We start from the raw sequence: 22379 nt of genomic DNA, 5'->3' as shown, positions 1-22379 counted from the left end.
CAATGAAAGAGCTCGTCAGCACAGCACTAACCTAAAGAATGGCTATGGGAGTCATTTAGCTGGACACTGTAGCAAGTGTCAATGCACCCCCATATTTGAAAAGACTAAATTCATAGGGAAAGGAAAGAGCAAGAAGGAAAGGGAGATAATAGAGGCCTTTCATATAAGAAAGGAAGGCGATAAATGTGTGAGTACTCCCTCTCTTGCCTTGTCGGGAAAAGAAATAACATTTTTGGAAGAATGATTAAAATGATGATTTGCAGATGTTTTTGTGAATGATGTGCGCATGCCTATGCTGATGAAAGCTATAAATGTCCGGTGATTTTCAAATAAACTTCCAGTTGGCAGTCAGCGCTTGTCTGTGGTATTTGTTTCCTTGTGTCCTCGTCTTTTTCGCGCTGTTTCACCCCAGTTCTAAGTATGAACCAACTAGCCCTCATCAAGATCTTACTAATCCTAAATATCCTCCCGGGCAATCAGCACGTTGGAGCCTTAGACTGCAACAGTATTATATGACGGTCATGTACAAGTCGAGGAAACGCCATACCGACTCTGACTGCCAGTCTCGCTGGCCAATGGAGTCGGGTCCTTCTTCTGATGAAGAGGAGACAGCATTACTCGGTCTTGTCGACATGTCTACCATTGCACAACAGCAACGTGACGACCTTGAGCTGCTTTGCCTGAATAATTTCTTGGACGGACAAACTCAGACCGCATCTAAGGCTTTCGCAGAAAAATTGTCATCGTTTTGATTAAGGAACTAGGTTCTATAGAAAATGACCTTCTCTTCGAGCGGATCCAGCTATTTGCTCGTCGTTCCTACTGCTCATCGTGGTGAAGCATTGGAAGCATGTCAGAACGATATCACTTTTGCGCATCTAGAATACACGCCTACGCAGAACAGACGGCGACAAAATACTATTGGCCAGGACTGCCCGTTGCCGTGGAACATCACATTCAGACCTGCCTAGATTGTCAGCGGCGCAATTAAGTCACCTCGAACGAAACGATCCGATTTGCTACAACCCGTTCAAGTACCACAAACGCCATTTGACCAGATCGGAATGGACCTCTTGGGTACCCTGTTTACTTCTCGTACTGGTAACCGTGGGGTTATTGTAGCAACTGATTATCTTACTCGCTAGCCAAAACAAAAGCTATACAACTCGCTACGCCTAAACAAATGCTATCTAGAGAGGCACAACACCAGGGGTGGAACAATTTTTCATAGAGAAGGTTGTCCTGGTACATGGTGCACCTACCATCGCCATAACAGGCTGAGGCACCGCATTCACAGCCACGCACTAGATCATGTCCGGATGCCCAGTGGCACGACTCATTGAAAGACCTCACAAGGCCTAAATCCTAAGTCCTCAATGGATTAATAGGGCGCCTGAACAAAACAGTCGGAGACAAGCTTTGAATGTACACTACGTGCATACAGCGCACAAAAATTGGGACGATATTTTGCCTTATATCACGTTTGCTTATAGCACGGCTAACCAAAGAACTACACGGATGTCTCCATGCAGCCTTGTTCACGGATCAGAAGTAAGGACAATGCTCGAGGCCATGCTACCACACGAACGACAACATCGACACGGATGCAAATACGTTTACGCAACGTGCAGAGGAAGCCAGGCAGCTCGCACGCGTTCGAATACGCCGGCAGCAAGAGTACTATACAGGTCGCTATAATGCACATCGTTGACCTCCAGGGAAAGTACGGGGAAGGCGGGAGATGGAAATTCAAGACGATGAGCAAAACGAGAACAAGGTAAAAAAAGTGGGAGCCAACGTTTCGACAAATGGACTTGGAAACAACAAGTTCACTTGTTGGCTCTCCATTTTGGCGCGTTCTCGTGTTGCTCACCATCATAGACCTGTAACTTACGAACCCGGGGACATAGTATGCGTCTGGACGCCTATACGAAAAAGGGGACCTTCCGAGAAGCTCTTGAGGCGATATTTCACACCTATAAAGTGCTGCGACGGTTAAGTGAGGTCAGATATCATGTCGTTCTAGACAGTCTTGACTGGCAAGACGCCGCCAACACCGTTCTGAACTTGTGCCCGTAATGCGCATGAAGCGCTATGTTAGCGAATGACTGTACGACGGACTTTCCTTTTCACCAAGCGAACTTTAATGTTTAACATTGAGGTGGTGCTCTTTTAGAGAGAGGGAAAAGGATGCGGCTCTATGTAGACATGTAGAAGACGATGTGGACATGTGCTTTAACGGACTCCGTGTAGTGGGACTGAAGGAATTGAGAGAATTTAGCCTCTGTTCTGGTGGGTTTCCAACAGGCTGTTCCGCCATCTTGGTCAACGTATTGTTGTCTCTTGTTCGCGTTGAACCGCGAAAACATGTAATACAGCTTCAGCAAATACTGTGCGGCTAGCAATCTTTCTTAAGCAATGGCTAAAAGCCGCTCAGAAAGCTGAAAAGCATTATGGCCGTAAGAGAACTGCACAGTTGCAACGGGTGTAAGATATGAGCGGTGCCTTGCCTCCGCAGCTGCTAAAGTGGTTGAACTGATGTTTTGCGAATGGTTGCGCGCTGCGGTGTTGGCGTCGAAATTAAACTATCACTAGCGATAGACGAGCAGTGCCTTTCCGGAAAGTTAGTAGCACTGCGGATTCTTAAGTGCGGCAGATCTAGCCTCCAAGAGTGGCCTGAGCGCAATCTCGAAATCCATGCGTGGCAATGGGCGTCGCCCGTCTTGCAAGCACCGCTGCGCTTCGCGGTCTTGGCATGGTACGACCAAAGAACCAACGGACGCCCTTCCTTCTCGAAGTCACATCTAGTTTGTTCCGTGTCGGCATGTAGGCGCGCGCTTTGTGGAATAATATAGGTGCACTTATAGAGCAAGAAAGAAAAAGGATGTGCTCGCTGTGTTAGGGCTAGGCAAATAGTGGAGCATGTTTTATTACAATGTGCACATATCTGCCCAGTGGTCAATTTAGGCACTTTTGGACTCCTTTGGTTCAGCGAGAGCAGGGGGAAAGCAACCATGTCCGCAATACAGAGTAGTAAGAGGCGATCGGAAGTTTGCTACAGGAAAACTAGGGAGGCGACAAACAACGGAGGCGTACAGAAGCACAGATCCGAAGAGGAGTTCAGAAAGACTGATGGTGTGTAGGACATGTGTGAAAGTACTAACCAAGAGCTTAATGGCGCAACCCACTGCCGCGTTCCAATGAGAATGCTCATAAAATCCATCCATCCATCCATCCATCCATCCATCCATCCATCCATCCATCCATCCATCCATCCATCCGTCCGTCCGTCCGTCCGTCCGTCCGTCCGTCCGTCCGTCCGTCCATCCATCCGTCCATCCGTCCATCCGTCCATCCGTCCATCCATCCATCCATCCGTCCATCCGTCCATCCGTCCATCCATCCATCCACCCACCCACCCATCTATCCATCCATCCATCCATCCACCCACCCATCCATCCATCCATCCATCCATCCATCCATCCATCCATCCATCCATCCATCCATCCATCCATCCATCCATCCATCCATCCATCCATCCATCCATCCATCCATCCATCCATCCATCCATCCATCCATCCGCCTGTCCGTCCGTCCGTCCGTCCAATAAAGAAAGCCACATGATGTAAAAAACAGCGCAACTTCTTGCACTCGTGAAGAGACACAGTATAAATACATATAATTAAAACTTCTTTCTGGGCGAGTCGGTGCGTACTTGATTTGAAAATTGTAACAGTGCCAACATATGCATCCAGAGCGCTTGTGTCTATTCCTCGTTCCTTTGTAGATGCATCTATTAGCGCTGTTGTAATTTTCCAATCAAGGATACACATAAACGCTAACAGCACTCAACTCTGTCTCCATCCGTGCAAAAACTACGCTGTTTTTGCACCATACATCTATACCAAGTCGCCCAAAATGTCAGCTCTCACGAAGGAAGAAAGAAAAGGGAGAGATGAACTTGCAAGTTATTGAGCAAGAGGGAGTTCAGTATAGTTTTAGACACGGGATTTTATCCAAGAAAGCTAATTATTATGGTAAAGTGACCCCGTTTAGGTATGCAAAGGCACATTTCCGTAACTCCTGTAAGGGTTATGATAGAGATTCTTATAGTAACACCAGACATAAAGAAGCAATGACCAAATTCATGTTAGGAAAAAGCAGAAAACAAAAATGTTAACGAAACGAAAAAAAATTATGCAGATCCCACGCACTGTTGGAATTGAAGTAAGAGAAGCTTTCCGTGCTGGATACTTTGGTGGACGGTAGTTAGCGGTGTTGCTGACGGCTAAAGCTTAATTTCTTCTACGTTTTGTCTAACACGAGAGTGGTGAGTTGATGTTAAACGTTACCTTACCGGCACCACTGCTGTTTATGTGCGTAGTACACAGAACACACAGGAGAGGTGTTTGCTTGAGGCGTTGTTGTGCGCCATATTTCATAAGCTCTGTGAGGGTTGATCATAGTAATTTCCTCACATGTCACATCGTATTGTGGCAGAAATATTACACCTCAATTGGATTATGGGGTTGTACGTGCCAAAACCACAATCCGATTATGAGGCATGTTGTAGTGGCAGACTCCAGATTAATTTGGACACCGTGGTGTTCTTTAAGGTGTCCCCAAATCTAAGCGCACGTGCGTTTTCTATTTCGCCCCCGTCGAAATACGGTTGCCCCGGTTGGGATAAAATTCACTGCCTCTAGCAATGCCATAGCCGCAAAGCTACCCCGGCGGGCAGAGAAGTGTGGATTTGAGGGTCGACCGCTTCCGTAGTGTCGCCTGGGCTCTGCAGTCCGCTTTAATAAATGCGGCTCTGCGTCTGCATGCCCTGCGTATTTCGCCCGCTTGACATATTTGCATGGTATTTATTTTTCAGAAATAGTAGCAACGTACTGTATCATACCTTTAACTTTGTTATGACAGGTGGCTCGGGTGCGAGTTGTTAAACTGAGGCTGAACCTCAGTTCAGGAAAGACGAAGCCATTTCTTCCCCAAAACAAACGTAATATTCATTGCAAGAAAAAAGACAGAAATCACTAAACGGCGCATACAAAGTACACGGAACAAAAAAACAAAAGTACTACTAGCCACGCTAGTCCACGAAGGAATTTCAAACCACTCTAGGTCTAGAACAAATAACGAAAAACTCAATCCCCCAAAGTCTTATTTACGCGTGCAGTGCGTTGCCAACATGAACTGGTTGAACAACAAGAACAGCATTGACGGCGGTAGTGCTGTGGCGGGCAATGGCACACGAGGCACGCGGGCGCACGGTAGAGCTAGCCCCTGGCGTCAGAGTCCAAGGTTGTCGGAGTCGAAAGTCGCCTAAGTGCGACCGCTACAGCTGAGCGGCGCACGTACTGGATCCTTGGCTCGCGGTTCCGTCTCTCACTAGCCTCGCTCCGGGCTTCTGGTCACCCCCAGGTGACCTCTGCTCTCCTCGCGGCGGCTCAAGCTCGGCACCAGGAGCTGAGCAGTGACACCAGGAGCAGGGACACCGGAGCAACTGGTGCAGCAGAAATAGCCGAGGCCTGCGCTCGGCGTGTCTCTCAAGGGACAGCCGGTGCCGTTCTGGTTCTGTTGAGGCTCTCGGGTTCGGGTCTAGACCCCGACGACCCCGACCTCGACACTAGCGATCTTCGAATTCCCGTCTCCCAGAGATGGCTTCTCCGAGCGTTCCAGTCTATCTCCTTCTCTCTGCTCCTTCCTTGTACCTGTGGTTTCGTGCCCACCACTGATTGGTTGATCCTCTTTTTGCCTCGTCCGGCCAGTCGTGCTACCGGCCGCCAAAATCGTCTTCCTTGTCGGTCACTGGATGGTGTTTGGAGCTGCCGATCCTCCACAGTGTTTTGTAGCTCTCCACTCACTCATGACAAACTTAAGCTTTTCCAGTTTACCTGCAACCGCTGTCGTATACTAGTAGGGTTACCTTGCCTTATCACGTCACCTCTGCGCCTCCCTTGTGTGGAAACTGCCTCTTCTTCTCCTTCCTCTCTACAGTCCTATATATATACGTCCCCTCTGGACTCTCACGTTAGTAGAAAGGGAAGCGCTGCCGCTTCTGCAATGCTTCTGAGGGCAGTCGCGCATAATTACAACAGCCAAGTGGCTAATGTGGCGACAGCCAAGTAGCTCCAGAGAGCATTGTGCACATTCGACGCAGTGGGGTGCAAACGAGTTTCTAGCGTCGCATTTCCTCTCTGATTGGCTCCTGTCATGTAACATGCTCTGAACTTCCCGACGCGGTATGCCTGACAGCAGCAGCAGTGGAAAAGTCGAAGGAACAGGCAAAGGAAGCTTTCCTGTAAAACAACAAATTATATTCGCCCATACACGGAAACTGCATGGCAGGATAGGTGCGCCCTTTTTTTCTTTGTCGCTGCGAGTACAAGCAATTTTACTTGTTGCATTTGAGCTCCGATGGCGGGACAGATGACTTTGATGTGCCCGTCCTGGCATCCGAGGTAAACAAAAGCTTGTTTTGTCGACCTAGGCCGCTCCGGCTTGCCGAAGGCATAGCTTCTGATCATCCGGCCGTTTTGACAATTGTCTCTAAGCAATAAAAGTAGGCGATTTGAGGCAGACAAATGCTTTAGCAGGACGGGATTCTCAACAAAACCGGACTACAGAAAATCTTCTGTTGGGTCATTTATCTGCGTACGTATTAAGGTTTACGGAATATTTTTTTAATCAACGAAGATAGGTTCCCAAAGTGAGAACCCCTTATTGAAGCACGCTGGCACAAAGATTTCAGACTGGAACTCTTGAGCAATGGCGGAGTGTGGGCCAAGCACGTCGAAAACATATCTCCGTGGTTGGCGGTGCTCCACTGGAGCCCATTGTGGGGAGCACAACGCTTTGTGATTGGAATTGAGCAAACGCTGGTGAGGATAAATGACCAAATCAGGGAAGCACACGCTTCCTGATGCACAAATCTGGGATGATCAAAGCAAATCTACGTGCACGGAACATGCTGAAGCCAGCACGGTAGCCACATCACACACAACACTCGTATGCGTATACTCAGCCATAAGATATGTACACACACGTGAACGGGGGTGCCGTACACGCCCCGTTGGTTTACCACCTTATCTGTGCCAATGATGGCGGCACTACGTCCATGCATTTTTCTCAAATTTTGATGTGTTACTTGTGTTGCCAATAGCCGAAAATGTCGACCACACCATTGAAAGAAAAGCCCTAGGTGTAAGCATAAAATGCTCCTATTCCTAATTTTTTCTATTTCTAAATTGCCAAAACACGCAACGAAGGGATCATAAAGTAAGTATTACGTTGTCCCGCTTTGTGACTATCTTAGAATTTAAATGACTTTGCATGCATTATGAGATCCCATTTGCAATATATATACACATATATGGCGCTGCAATTTGCTGCTTGCGAGTCGGTAACACCAGGGTGACACGATCCTTCATTTTACATTTGGTTCACAGAACTTTTGCTGCTTGAACTTTTTCCCTTTTAATTTTCATACTGATATTGTTCTATTGGCCTTCATTGTCCACTATTATCTGTGGCACGAATCCTGAGACGTAAACATTACAGGCCAGACTGGAGAAGACGCTGTGCGGATGACATTTAGACATAAATGGAGTTTGATTGACCTCTACCCTGGCCGGCGGCATGAAGCATAAAGTTGCCTAGCTGCTTTGATCTCCAGTAAAAACGTGAGTGGTTTGACCGGCGGACATTCTTGCGTTAAACGTACGCAAAAAATAGTAAAATGAGACCAAGCTGTTTTATAGTGCTACAATGTAATGGAAAGTTAGTACGGCACTATCGTGAATATGCCGTTATTCAAAGTCGTTTCCCATATCACATACCTAATGCCACTGAAACACAGAAACACTTACTTTGAGGTCTTGTTCCAGCCATTCATACTGATTCTTTATCTGCAGGAATCCGTATTCAACGAAGAAATAAAATTCAGTCGACAAGCTGATGATGTGCGCGGGTCCGATGTCAAAACTGGGAAGGAAAAAAGGACCCAAGAGCTGTTTCAGGTCGAGGTGCCTGTCTTGTGGTCAAAGAATTGAGACGGAGCTTTATCAAGTTGCTTTCTAGCAGCTTTTACTCGCATATGCCTCAAAGGTGCATGTAAACATGCTTGTTGGAAATAAATTCAAATTCAAATTATACGGGTGCATACCTAGGGATGGCGTGCTTGATAAATACTTGGATTTGTGATAGTGAAAAAAACACACAAAGAACACGCAAATACCCTACATAGTTAACATCGTTTTGAGCCCTAAGATTCCTTTAAAGGGATGATCTCATAGCGAAAGTCTAGAATTTATTCAAATCCAAAATTTCGGGTAAAATGACTTTTGAGCATCTACTGTTTTTTCACTACTAAATAAAGCGAGAGGTTCAGTTGGCTACGTTTGTTTAAAGGCTTATTTACATTATTGGAAAGATCGATTCCGAACGGGACGTCCGGTCAAGTGAAGAGCGTGCAAACGTGGAAGAAGAGAAACTTGAGCGTACCTTGCTTGCCGTCACAATGAGAGTAATGAAACACCAGAACAACACTCACCAGATGCACAAAGAATACTATTCTTGTTGATCAAGAAAAAAAATTCATAAGTTTCCTAAAGTTTAAACGTCCGTATTGAATAACTGAGAGTTATTGAGTAGAAGTCAGCTACTGGCTAGCGCTTGCTTAGCACGAGGTCTTTCTTGCGCGCCACTTGTTACACGCCACATTTTCAGTCCGGGACGCTACGGCATTCCCGGCAATATATAAATGTTGTTTCTACATAGGGGCCCTAAAAGCGAAATATAAGGCATGTACTTGTTTCTATCGTTGGCACCTCTCAAAAAAGTAGTGTCGATATGCGCACGTTGGTCATATTAGGATAAGGTTTGGGGGAGTCAAGTAAAAGTAAAGGTAAGTAAAAGTAAAAATAAAGGGAGTATCAAACCTCACCTGAAAAGTTTTTGCGAGCTTTAGTGTTGGCTGTGTATTTAAGGCAATGTTTACAACGCACGCCTGAAAATTGGGTACGGGCCATACATGCGGTAAACGCAAGCATAGCCTTACGGAACAGGTGACTTGAAAACTTTTGATTGATGCATGGGTAACGCAGAGACAATGTAAGCGTGAGTGTTAGTAAGTGGTTGTCAGGCCGTTGGGTTTGTGGTGTCAAACATGTCCAAGGCAATCCAATAGCACCTGTCCTGCCATGTGAATGGAGACGAGTCTGGTCAGTACTTAGGCCATCGCGGAACGATCTCCGAAATTGGGCGGACTGGGCTCGCATTATTTGCTGTGCAGGTAAGTTGAAAGAAAGAGAAAGCACAATGAACCATTTATTGGCATATGACCACAGCGAAAGCGCAGTCAATTCACACGCACAGGGGCGGCACGGGTGCTGTATGTTTGATGACGCAATTTCATTGCGTTACGTGAACATTACATAACGCACTATACATTAACATGGAATACGTGACCCACAGAAACACCATAATGCTTGGAGCTTGTCCGGTAAAGAAAACATTATTTTTTATGTATACATAACGCCCTTATGGTTGCCCGCGCACGGTGCTTCTTAAAATTTCTGTCTGATATTACTGCGCCCGACCACGTATAGACAAGGTGTTGAAGCAGTAGAAAAGTTAATCGAAAACCGTCAGGAAATATGCTGGACGTACAATTGATACGAACAGAAGCCCAGCTGTTGCGGCGAAAAATAGGCAAGAGTATTAATAATCAATACAATAAAAACAAAACGTACCGCTCGTACGTGCCAACCCAACCTTTGACTGAAGCCACTTAGACATAACATGTGGAAGAAAAAAACAGTTATACCGGTGTTTGTATGCAGAAAATGTCTAAGATAAAAGAGAAATGTTTTCATTGACCCGCACGAAGCTGCAAAAGAAACCCATACAGGGTTCCCCACAAACAAACGTATTCCTTTAACTACGAAGTTTTTATTTTGAGAAACCGGTGCAGGTTCTCGTTGCTGCTTAGTGCAATAGCCAGGGAACTATGAATTTTCTCTTTCATGCACCTTCCTCCATCTTGCCGGATTCCACAGAAATGATTTTCGAAAACTTGCTAGGCAACTGTGATAAGTTTAAATGTCCTAGACAAGTTACGTTTTATAGCTTGAATAACAAAGGACGCATGCGGTGTCGTTAAAGTGGATAGACCTGACCTACTCGACAATGGCAGCCGAAGTCGCGCGAGTGGCCCTCAACTGGCTGTGCATCGCTCGGCTTGCCGACCACGGTACTTGCCAGTATTGCCGACAGAGCCATTGCCGCGTGATAATGGGTTTCGTATTTGTACCGCCATCTTTTTTGCCAGATGAGCTGCGTTCAGCACCTTCATTCGTTAAAGGGGCGTGCTCTTGTTCTTTCCATTAACCTGCTTATAATTGGAAGACACATGGCTAACTAGCCTTCTTTTCGTCCTTAATACAGGAGCCCGCTGAAAAAGAACCCATTTTCTACTAATGCAGCCAAAACGAACGAGCGTACCTGAAGAAGTGGTTGTTCACTCGCCCGGTGTGGTCGACCATGGAAAACCTGTTGACGTAGTTGGAGAAGTTGCTGACAGAAGGTAAGAAAAAAAGCGACGTGCCGTTACGACACTCACCTTCGGCGGGTGACAAAGCGCGCACTGAGCATGAGTTTAATACTAAGGGCTTTATCTGCATTTGACATTATGACGCAATTGCACTTACTGCCAAAGGACAACTTTATAATTTCTACAAGTCTCTCACTGAAAACAATCCTAAAGCGGTTTAACGCTACGTAGAGCGCCCCATCTAAGTTTTCCTGGCTTTTCCCCGTAAAAGAAATTATTTAAAAAAAAACACGGTGCAACATACTATTTTGCCCAACATACCATTTTTCCAACATACCATTGCCCCTCTGCTTGGACCGAAAGGTCTGCAGTATGTACTAAATAAATAAATAAATAAATAAATAAATAAATAAGACCCTACGGTGTTCCTTTGGGAGTGCGCTGACGACCTCACGCCATAGGCCTTCTAGCTGAATCTTGCACTCTGTTTCACACATAACGCTTCTTTTTTTTTTGCTAGACAGCTTGGACGACGTTAGTCGCGGCCCATGCCATACGCAATCATTATCAACGTCAGCGCTTCGATGCGGAAGACTAGCAACAAAGCACAAAGGAAGAAGAAAAGCGAGAACCCAACGCGGGAAGTCATTTAAGCGCTGCTTCTAGCCTTGCAAAAAAATATACCCTCTCGCTCAGCTCTCGGTTCTTCTGCGTTTTGATGCGGCATGTCTAGCGATAACTTTTAATCAATGTCACAGAATTGTTTACCTTCTGATAAACAATGAATTTTGTTCAGGAATTTCTTCAATTGAAATTACTTTGGCCAAAGTGTTCGGAATCAAAGATTGCACCGTGTTATTCTGTATTCCTACATGACGGGACCTACACGCTTAGCCACCAATCTCGTGTAACAACAATTAAGATAAAGCTTTTATAATATTAATAATCAATATCATCAGCCTATTGTTATGTAGAGTGCTGGACGAAGGCCTCTCCCAGCGTCCTCCATTTACCCATGTCTCACGCTAGCTGATGTCTCCTTGCGCCTGCAAATTTACTTTTGAACACTGCACCTAATTTTTGCCGTTCACGACTTCGCTTCCCTTCCCTTGGCACGCATTTTGCAACTCTAATGGTCTACAGGTTACCTGCACTACTCATTACGTGACCCAGCCGAGTTCCATTTTTTTATCTTAATCTCAACTAGAAAATTTGCTATCCCTGTTTTCGCTCTGATACATACCGCTCTCTTTCTGCCTCTTAACGTTACACCTAAAAATTTTTGTTTCATCTCTATTCGCGACGTCTTTAACTTATTGTCGACGGCCTTCGTTGTTAACTGGAAAGTTTCAGACTCGTATTTTAGCACCTGTAGAATGCAATTATGGTACCCTTTTATTTGTAATGACAATTGTGAGCTCAAAATCACGAATTGGTAATGCCTGCAATATGCACTGGATGCACACAATTTTATTCTTCTTTAAATTTCGTTTGTTGATCGGGGTCCCCTTTGAGTAAATGGCCCGCATAGACGTACTCCTGCACACAGACTATAGGCTCAATGGCGATGATAAATTATTGTTCTCTTGCTAGGCCATTGAATATTGCTTTGTCTTGTGCATTTTACTCTTGTGATATTACGTAGGGAAAAGTCAGGTGCAAGCATCTATGCGACTTGGCTAACGGGCGCGTTGTCGCCTCGGGAATGCCGGGATATAGTTGTCTGGAGCTTTGGCTCGAACGTGGCTTGGCCTGAAACACTTCACGGATGCACAGATAAAACATTCCTAAAGTAAAATGTTCACGGAATATTCCCCGGTATTTTATATTTCAATAAAGGCCACTTAATTACAGTTCAGAAGCAAGTGCTAACGAAGAAGAACAGACGAAAAATTGTCACAAGGAGAGCGCGGACCTTTTCGTCTGTTTTCCCAAGTTTAGCGGCTTGCCGGGCAGTCTTATGTTTCATATAATTGTACATCCGGTCACAACTCCTCGTGAATTAATAAAAATACATTCTTCCAAGTATTAAAAAAGAAAGCGAATCAGGTGCTGTTTTTGTAGAGACGAACGCGTTCCGACAGAAAGAACGGTGCTAAACCAGATCGCCTTGAAGTTGTGCCAGCGCGATGCTACATACATAACGGAAGACTGAAACACAAAAGAAAACTTACTAAACAAAGTAACAAAAGAACAAATAAACAAAGTCTAAGGTAACACAGTCCAAAAGAAGCCCAAAGTTCAGCTATGCAAGGCCCCAATGTTTATTAGCGCTGGTAGAACGGCTTAAGTCGCACAAAGAAAAATCGACATTTGGGCGAGTCGGCACTGGCTTAACATATTGAAAGGGCACCGCAAGACGACGAAGACAAGAGGCAGGAACAGACAGGACAGCGCTGAACTCACAACTAAGATTATTACATGGCAAGCACATAAGTTTGTGTTTGCCATGTAATAACCTTAGTTGTGAGTTCACCATAGCAACATCCTCTACAACCGATGGCGTCATTATTAGTGCGCAGGCAAAAACGCAAGATCATGTTATCTAATGCTACACTGTGAGGCAGGCCGGCAGGCAGATAACTTTATTTATGTCGTCTGAAGGGACTCCGAAACCCGCTTACGAAGTTGGAGTTGCTGCGGGCCGCTCTCAAGTCAGGACGGGCAGGCTGTGCCTGATCGCCGCTCCGAGGACCCTCTGGACGGCCCGTAGCTGAGCGGCTAGGTTGGAGCTCTTGAGCGCCTCCTCCCACTCCTCTTCAGAGGTGACATGACCACGGTTTCGTAACGAGGGGCACCGCCAGAGCATGTGTTCTAAAGTGCAGAAGGGATCTCCACAATCAGGATAATCGGGCTCGAACGAGTCCGCATACCTGCTCAGCCTGGCTAGGTTGGGATAGGAACCGGTGTGCAGCATGCGAAGGGTGGAAGACTGAGGCCTGGAGAGTTTGGCGTGGGGTGGGGGATAGACCCTGCTGCCGAGCTGATAGTGCTTTGTAATCGCATTGAATGTAAGGGGAGAGTCCTTGTGGGACCCAGCGCCCGCTCTTCGCGCGATGTTTTCCCGGCGCGGTGGGTGAGTTCGCGCGCACAGGCGTGGGCCAGCTCGTTGGCGTTGGGAACGACGGGGGAGACCCGAGGTCCCATGTGGGCCATGAACCAAGTGATCACGTGGTGGGCGACGCTCCTGCCGCAAAGAAGGGCGGCCGCTTACCTCGAGACCCAATCCGTGGTGAAGGCCCTGACCGCCAACCGAGATCCCGTGTAGACCTGTGGTCTGCTCCAGTGCTGAAGGGCGAGGACTGTGACGTGTTGCGCCAGTGCTGGGGACGAGCCCCACACCGACGCCGTGTTAAAGAGGTTGCCCCTGTGATCTACCACGGCCGCCACGAACCGGTCGCACGAACCGTATTGGGTGGCGTCGACGAATGCGACCGAGTGGGGATCGCCGGCGACGGATCCGAAAACTACGGCGCTCTGGCCCGGCGTCTGCCTGCATTGTGTTGTGGATGTACGTTGCGCGGGAACAGCGAGAACGTGATGCTCTCCCACCTCCCCGCTTCGAGCGCGCACCGCCTTTCACTGACGGCAGTGAGACTGCAATCCAGCGCCTCCAGGATCCGCCTCCCCGCAGGCGAGGAAGAAAGCATGAGAACCTGGGCCATATGCTGTGCCTCGTCAACTTTGTCGAGGGTGTTGTAGTCTTCCAGCTGCGTGAGCTTATCCGGGCTGGCTCCCATGGGGATGCCGAGCACTTTTTTATGCTCTTGCACATCAGCGATTCAATCTTTGGCATTTCGCATCCATGCCAGCGATTCGCGGCGGCCACGTACGTGATGTGACTCCTTAGCAAGGTGTGGTACAACCTAAGGAGGTTGTCTTCCCCCAACCGTCCGTGACTGTTGGAGACCATAGTGATAAGCGTGACCATGTTGCCCATTTTGGCGACGATACAAGCGCTCACTTCTCCGTTACTTCCGTTTGCCTCGATCAGCATACCGAGTATGCGGATGACCTCTACCGTGGCAATGACCTGCCCGATGGCCGTGCGAATGAATATGTCGACTTTCCCGACAGGGATCTGCCCTTTCGGGCTACGCCCTTTCCTTGTCGGTGGATACAAAAGAAGTTCGGACGTGGAGAGGGAGAGCTGGAGCCCCGTGCCCGCCAAGAATACCTCCGTGCAGCTCAGGGCCGCCTGTAGTGATACCTCGACTCAGCCTTCACTGCCACCGTCGTACCAAAGTGTGACGTCGTCGGCGTAAAGAGCGTGATTAACGCCGTCCAATCCGGAGAGACGCGTGGAGAGACCGCGCATGGCTGCTTTGTAGAGAAGAGGTGAGATGACTGACCCTTGAGGGCCCCCAGCTCGAAGGGATCAGACTACTTCGCACGCCTTGAGAATGGCGCACCTGCCCCGAAGGAACGAACTGACGAACCCGTGGAACTTAAACTCATGGCCCATGCCGGAAACTGAATTGAGGACGTGCCTATGAGAAATGTTATCGAAGGCCTTTTCGAGATCCAGCGCTAGGGTACCCCTGACATCTCGGGTGTCCCTATCGAGGTTGTAGTGTTTAATGAGTTTCATGACGTCCTGAGTTGACAGGGACGGGCGAAATCTCAACTTGTTGTAGGGGAAGTCTTCGGATTTCCCGATGTACCTAGATAGTTGGTTATGAATAAAATGTTCCGTGACATTTCCCACGCACGAAGGGAGCGAGATTGGTCAGATATTGTTGAGGCTGTGGGTCCGACCTGGCTTTGGAATGAGATCCGCCGAAGCGAGCTTCCAATAATCCGGGACATCACCCGAGTCCCACACGCGGTTGATCTCGTCCGTTAACGTGGCGATGGACTCTTCGTCGAGGTAACGAAGTAGCTTGTTTGAAATGCCGTCCGGTCCCGGGCTGATCGGTTGTGAAGATTAAAAAGGGCTTCTCTGTTCTCATATTTAGAGAAAAGAGCGTCCAGGTCCTCCCTCTCGAGGCCCCGGTAGCAGGGGTAATCCGCGTTGCCTGAGGATAGATATCTGTCGGCCAACGACGGGATAATGTCCTTCACCGTAAAGGCCTCTGTTTGGCTTTGTGCAAAACCCTATCCATAGCTAGTCTCTGGTCGATTCGTCTAGGAGCTGTTTCAGGAGGTTCCACTGAACTCCAGTGTGCATATGCCCGTCGACTGAATAACAAATCTCGTCCCACTGCTGCTTAGCAAGCGCGCGGCAGTATTCCTCAATTGTGCGATTGAGCTTAGCTATCCTCTTACGAAGTCTACAATTCAGCCGTTGCCATTTCCACCTGCCCAGGAGAGCAGTCTTGGCCTCGAGGAGGTGGGCGAGATAACTGTACATTCTGTTCACCTTGAGGTCCGTGCCGAGTGTCTGGGTGGCGGACTCAACGTCCATTTTCAATTGCGACAACCATTCGTTAAAGTCTGTGTGATCTGCCGTCTTTCCCTTCCTGATTTTGCCAAAGAGATCCCAATTCGTAACCCTATATTCGCGGGGGGGGGGGGGGGTGGCGGTTCGACACCTCGAAGGAGGTGGCGAGGACGAAGTGATCGCTAGTTAAGTTCCCGTGCAGGTTACTGCACGAGGTCGGCCACACCACCTTGCCGAAAGTGAGATCCGGCGTGGAGTCCCTGGTGATCGAAGTGCCCATTCTTGTGGGGAAGGACGGGTTTGTCAGGAGTAAGAGCGCGTGATCGGCGGCCGCTTTCCAGAGGTTGCTTCCCTTCGCGGTCGACGACGGGTAGCTCCACTCGCGGTGCGGGGTGTTGAAGTCACCCGCGACCACAAGTGGAGAGCCCGCCGCCAGCTCCACGGCCTTTGCACACAAGTGACGTGAAGCGGTGTCTTTGGTCTCTGGGAGAACTGTACATGTTGAGATAAAGATGTTGGATTTTAGCCAGCTGTTGGGAATGGTTTCAATTAGCGAATACTCGACCTTGCTGTGGTTCATGCACACGGAGTGGCGGAGAGTGGCGGCTGCGGTGCTGAAAGCCTCGGCATGTCTTGGCGTAATAGGCGACGTCGGTGGTCAGGCGCGGCCAGTAATACCTTTCCTGTATTCTCGATAGTGTCCGGGAGAATTCGAGGTGCCCAGCAGTCGGATCGCCATATAGAGCGTGAGTACTTCTGGACGCAGCGCTGACGGAACAATAAGAAGGTAGTTGGTGCGGACTGGTGAAAAGTTCTTCTTCAAAAGCACATTGTTTTGAAGCGTGAACGAAGACAATCCGCGCGTAAATACCCTAGGGACAACGTCGGTATCCCTTACTTCTAAATACTCGACGAGTCCTTTTAGCTCCGTTGTCTACTCGTTGCTGTTCTACGAAGTCTTCCACGCTTAATAATCCAAGGAAGGCGTCAGCATCCTCGTTGCCTTTCGGCGGCGGGCCAATAGGGGCACGTGATAGGGAATCGGCATCAGAGTGTCTTTGTCCAGACTTGTAGGTTACAGTGATATCATATTCTTGAAATCTGAGGCTCCACCGTGCCAGCCGTCGTTAAGGTTCCTTTAAATTAGCTTGCAAGCACAACGCGTGATGGTGGCTGTCGACATTGAACGGCCTGCCATAGAGGTAAGGCCAGAATTTCGCTGTAGCCCAAATGATGGCGAGGCATTGCTTTTCAATTGCAGAAAGATTGCATTCCGCTTTTGACAGTGACCGGCTAGCGTAAACTGTCACCCCTTCAAGTCTGTCTTTCCTCTGCAATACGACGCCACGAAGGGCTAGGATGGCGTCAGTGTGAGTTTCCGTATCTGCGTCCTCGTCGAAGTGCGCAAGTACCGGTGGCGACTGCATTTGTCGTTTGTGTTCTTGAAATGCGTCGTTTTGCGGCGTTTCCCATTTAAAGACGACATATGATTTTTTTAGATATGTGAGCGGCTCATCGATGCGTGAGAAATCATTCACAAAGTGCCTGTAGTAGGCGCACATGCCAAGGAATCTACGCATTGCCTTCATGTCGATGGGCTACGGAAACCATGCGATGGCAGCTGTCATCTGCTGGTCCGGGCGGACTCCAGACTTTCTGATGACATGGCCTAGGAACAGAAGCTCATCGGATGCGTAGTGCCACTTTTAGGGCTTCAGAGTGAGCCCTGGTCACTTGATGGCCTCTAATACTGTCGCAAGACGCCTTAGGAGATCGCTGAAATTGGACGATGACGTCATCCAAGTAAACAATACAGGTCTGCTGCTTTAATAATGCTGAAACCGTGTCCAGCACGCGCTGGAACGTTGCTGGCGCCGAGCACAGCCCGAATGGCAGGACCTTGAAGTCGTAGAGGCCGTCTGACGTGATGAAGGCGGTCTTTTCGCGATCTCTCTCGTCGACTTCTATTTACCAGTAGCCAGGCTTCAGGTGCATCGACGAGAATATTTAGCGTTGCAGAACCGATCCAATGCGTTTTTTATCCGTGGGAGGTGGTATACGTCCTTCTTCGTGATCTTGTTCAGTCGGCGATAATCGACGCAGAAACGTAGGGTTCCGTCCTTCTTCTTCATCAGGACTACAGGAGATGCCCAATGGCTTTTAGAAGGCTGGATGATATTGTCCTGCAGCATTTCGTGGACTTGTTGCCTAAAAGCTTCACGTTCTCCCATTGAAACTTGAAACGGGCTCTGGCAGAGTTGTCGAGCGCACTCTTCGGTTAACATACGACGCTTTTCAACTGGTGTTTATCGAATCCTCGATGATGTCGAAAAGCAGTCTTTGTACCGTCGGAGCGCACTTCTTAGCTGTCGCTGTTTACTCAGAGGGAGATTTGCAGTTATTTCAAAGTCTGGTTCGATAAGTATGGTCGTTGGGGAAGATGTGGCCAAATTCGAGAGGAGAAACGCATTGCTGGTTTCTACAATTTCCTCGATGCATGCAATCGTCGTGCTCTTATTGATGTGCTTGAACTCCTGGCTAATGTTTGTTAGCGTCACTTTCGCTTTCCCTACGTGCTGGCAAGTGATCCTTCTTCGACGCAAACTTCACGAACGAGCTGTAGACGTCTGTCACATTCGATGACGTCTTCTACGTCTGCGGGTGTTTAGCTGCCGATGGAAATGATAATACTGAAGCGAGGTGGGATGCTGACTTGGTCCTCAAGTACACTCAATGCACGCTGTCTGGAGGAGCTCTCCGTCGGACTCGCTTGGTCTCTGGTCAGTGTGATCGACTTCGACCTCAGGTCGATGATTGCGCCGTGTTGGTTCAGGAAGTCCATGCCGAGAATTACGTCTCGCGAGCACTGTTGGGCGACAACGAGCGTTGCTGGGTAGGTCCACTCATGAACTGTAATTCTCATGATGCCACTGTAATCATGGTGCCTCTACTACGAGCCTGAAACACAGATGCAAAGGATACAGTGGAAAGTTTTGAGTTCACCACTTTGAAAGAAAGCAAAGACCATCGTTTCGGCGGAAAGGTGTTGTTGAGTTTTTTTTTTCGATCGTTAGGGGCCATTATCGATCGAATTTGCTAAGGCCAGAGAGGCTATCAATCATTTGCAATATGGTTAAACGCCGGATCAGCTACGTGTCGCAACCAAGAACCGACGACGTGGAAAATTGATGAATGGGGTCATCTTGCTTCACGACAATGCCCGTCCCCACGTCGCTGATGTGGCTAATACAAAATTGGCAAAGTTCCAGGGGGAAACGTTGCAACATCTCGCATACAGCCAAGAGCGGTCGCCTTGCGACTTCAACATTTTGGCGCATTTGAAAAGAAGAAAAGCAGCTCAAGGGAACCAGAATCCTGTCGGACGATGACGTGAAAGAGTCAGTTACAGATTTTTAGAAGCCGCAACCCAAGAACCTTTATGAGACGGGAATCACGCGATTCGTTAGGCAGTGGGACAAATGTCCAAATGCTCATAGACTACGTTTAAATAAAGTACCCCGTTTGACTGTGCATACTAGACCGTACCCCGCATCGACTGTGCATCTGCTAAACGGTTCCTGCTTCACATTGCAGATTTGCCGCCTACAAACGCCCGAAAACCGTATCAGCATCGCTGGTGAACCGGCCTACGATAAAGGTGACGAACGACTGAGCTGGGCAACTGCGCAAAGCGGGATCGTTCCTATTCAAACGGCACTGGACACCAGGACCTCGTGACCAACTTACAGCTTATAAAGACGGCAATGCTCCGGAGAGACATCATTTCGCAGCAGTGACAGCATCGACTGTGCATCTGCTAAACGGTTCCTGCTTCACATTGCAGATTTGCCGCCTACAGAAGCCCTAAAACCGTATCAGCATCGCTGGCGAACCGGCCTACGATAAAGGTGGCGAACGACTGAGCTGGGCAACTGTGCCAAGCCGGATCGTTCCTATTCAAACGGCGCTGGACACCAGGACCTCGTGACCAACTTACAGCTTATAAAGACGGCAATGCTCCGGAGAGACATCATTTGGCAGCAGTGACAGCATCGACTGTGCATCTGCTAAACGGTTCCTGCTTCACATTGCAGGTTATCATTTTTTTCTTTTGCCTCTTTAAACTTCTTTTGAAGTTTTGCTGCCACAGTGTACCACAGTGTGTCTCTATAGTGTTTACCCGGTTGTGTTAAGGTTTGCAAGTGGGCCTAGTTAACTGTAGAAATGGCTTCTAGCAAGACTGACGCTCTGTCGGATATTGATAAAGTCCTGGTTGAAAAGGCGCCAGCTAGTATTAAAGAAGCATCAAAGGTGCTCGTTGAGATGTCCTCTAAATTTCTTGACGCAATGGGTGACCTAAAAAAGGAGATGAACAAGATTGATGAGACGAATAACTCAGTGAAAGCTGAGCTCACTTCCATCAGACAATCAATCGGGTACATGAATGAAAACTTTGAAGATTACCGCAAAGAAATGAAAAGTCTTCGACTTGAGCTTACCGAAGTGAAAAACCAGGGCCTCGAATGCAAGAAAGAGAACCTAAGACTAAACAAAGAGCTTCAGGAAACGAAAAAGCAGCTTATTGAGTTAAAGCAGTATAGCAGGCGTAATAACCTGGAATTAAGAGGTATACCAAAGGCTGACAATGAAGACGTCCTCGGGACAATCGGAAAAGTCGCATCTTCCTTGTCCGTCCAGCTTTCTGATGGTGACATTGACGTAGCTCACCGCGTCCCATCGAAGAACAATACGCGTCCAAACGTAGTTGTGAAGTTCACATCCAGATCAGTTCGTCACAAACTGTTGAAGGCAGCCAAAAAGAAGCGACTGAATACAGCCATGCTGGGTTTTCAGAATAGCGATCCAGTGTACGTAAACGAACACTTGTGCCCCGAAAACAAGGTCTTGCTGGGAAAAACCATCCAAGAAAAACGAGAGAAAGGATGCAAATTTGCATGGGTTTCTGAGGGGAAAATACTAATGCGGAAATCCGAGAACTCCAAAGTAGTGCATCTAACACGTGAAGAAGACTTAGCAGAAATAGTTTAAGTACTTTTATAACTAGCACACCCTATTCGTTAACAAGGCTTATTCAATCAAAGAGATTGGCAATCTTTGTAGAGCAAAATCTACATCAGTTTTTCATTGCAATATCCGTAGTATTAATAAAAACTTAGACTTGCTTTCTGCTTTCCTGTTGCTACATGAACATTCGTTCAGCGTAATTGCAACAACTGAGGCGTGGCTGCGGAAAAGTGAAACAATCATGCTTCCAGGTTACAGAACAGAATCAAACGCGCGCGACTCACATTCACGCGGGGGTGGCGTTGCATTGTTTGTAAAAGATAATATATCGTATAGTAAAGTTCCAGCAGCCACATACAGTTGCAATGACATTGAATCCCTTTTCATTCGGCTAGAGTGTGACGTCATCATTGGTGCAGTTTATCGGCCACCGAGCGGTAACCTCGCAGGATTTCTCGATAAGCTGGAAACAATTTTCTGCGCTGTGTCAAAGAAGCGAAATGAACCAGTGATTATAGTAGGCGACATGAACATAAACAGATATGACATGCACAACCATGATTATAGCTATTTGTTGCAATCTTACAACTATCGTAATTTAATTACGTCGCCGACTCGTATAACTAAGGAATCTTCGTCTCTAATTGACCACGCATTATCAAATCTAGACAAGGGGGTTACCGGAGGCGTTTACCAAGAGCCAATCTCTGATCATCTACCTTTCTTTGCCGCTTTAGATCATCCAACTAGTACCAAAAAAATGAGAAACAGCATTGGAATGAAAATTGATTACAAGCTATTACGAGAAGAAATCCTTCGCATTAATTTCCGTGACATTTTGCACGAGGATATCGACATTGAAATAAATAACCTAATTGCATATCTTAATATCGCCGTAGATAGGAGTAATCGCAAGGTCTCGAAGGGTCGACATGATACGCCCATGTGCCCTTGGATGACGAAGCACATACTTCAAACACTTAAGGCCAAAGAATACTGGCATGACAAATGGAGGCATAATAAAGATAACATATACTACTTACAGCAATTCAAAGTACAGCGGAATAAATTTGTCGCTATGATTAGATCGCGCAAAAGGGCCTATTATGCTCACCTAATTACACAGACCGCTGGTAACACAAAAAGGCTGTGGAAAATTATAAGCGAAATCACAGGAAAACAACGCAAGCTAACTTGCTTCCCGAAACCACTGATAATGACGTTGTAGAGAATTTTAACACATACTTCGCATGTATCGGTCCATCCGTGGCTGAAACGTTTAGTGAATCAGAAAATATATCTATTTTCCAGAGTCCCGTACCTAACACTTTCGTTATGTATACCAATGGACTTGAAGACGCGATGGCAACAGTCAATAAGATGTCAGTCTCTAAAGCCTCCGGACTAGATGGT

At 47.5% G+C, this 22379-nt stretch overlaps 1 protein-coding gene across 4 annotated transcripts in view; it reads right to left on the bottom strand.

Annotated features, from left to right (window-relative positions):
* The window catches only part of LOC139057690 (acid phosphatase type 7), a 297629-nt gene that overhangs the window by 133850 nt on the left and 141400 nt on the right, over positions 1-22379 (bottom strand). For 2 of the 4 annotated variants that reach the window (XM_070536424.1, XM_070536422.1), the window contains exons 6-7: positions 10510-10581; positions 7875-7989 (exon numbers count right to left, since the gene is read on the bottom strand). In XM_070536424.1, coding sequence (XP_070392525.1) covers positions 7875-7989; positions 10510-10581 — 187 coding nt within the window. The remainder of the gene's footprint in view (positions 1-7874; positions 7990-10509; positions 10582-22379) is intronic. The other 2 variants (XM_070536425.1, XM_070536423.1) reach the window with 1 other exon arrangement.

This window comes from Dermacentor albipictus, chromosome 3 (assembly GCF_038994185.2).
Source record: "Dermacentor albipictus isolate Rhodes 1998 colony chromosome 3, USDA_Dalb.pri_finalv2, whole genome shotgun sequence".
Taxonomy (NCBI): domain Eukaryota; kingdom Metazoa; phylum Arthropoda; class Arachnida; order Ixodida; family Ixodidae; genus Dermacentor; species Dermacentor albipictus.
The sequence above is the reverse complement of the archived record's forward strand: the minus strand, read 5'-3'. Positions and strand labels throughout refer to the sequence as shown.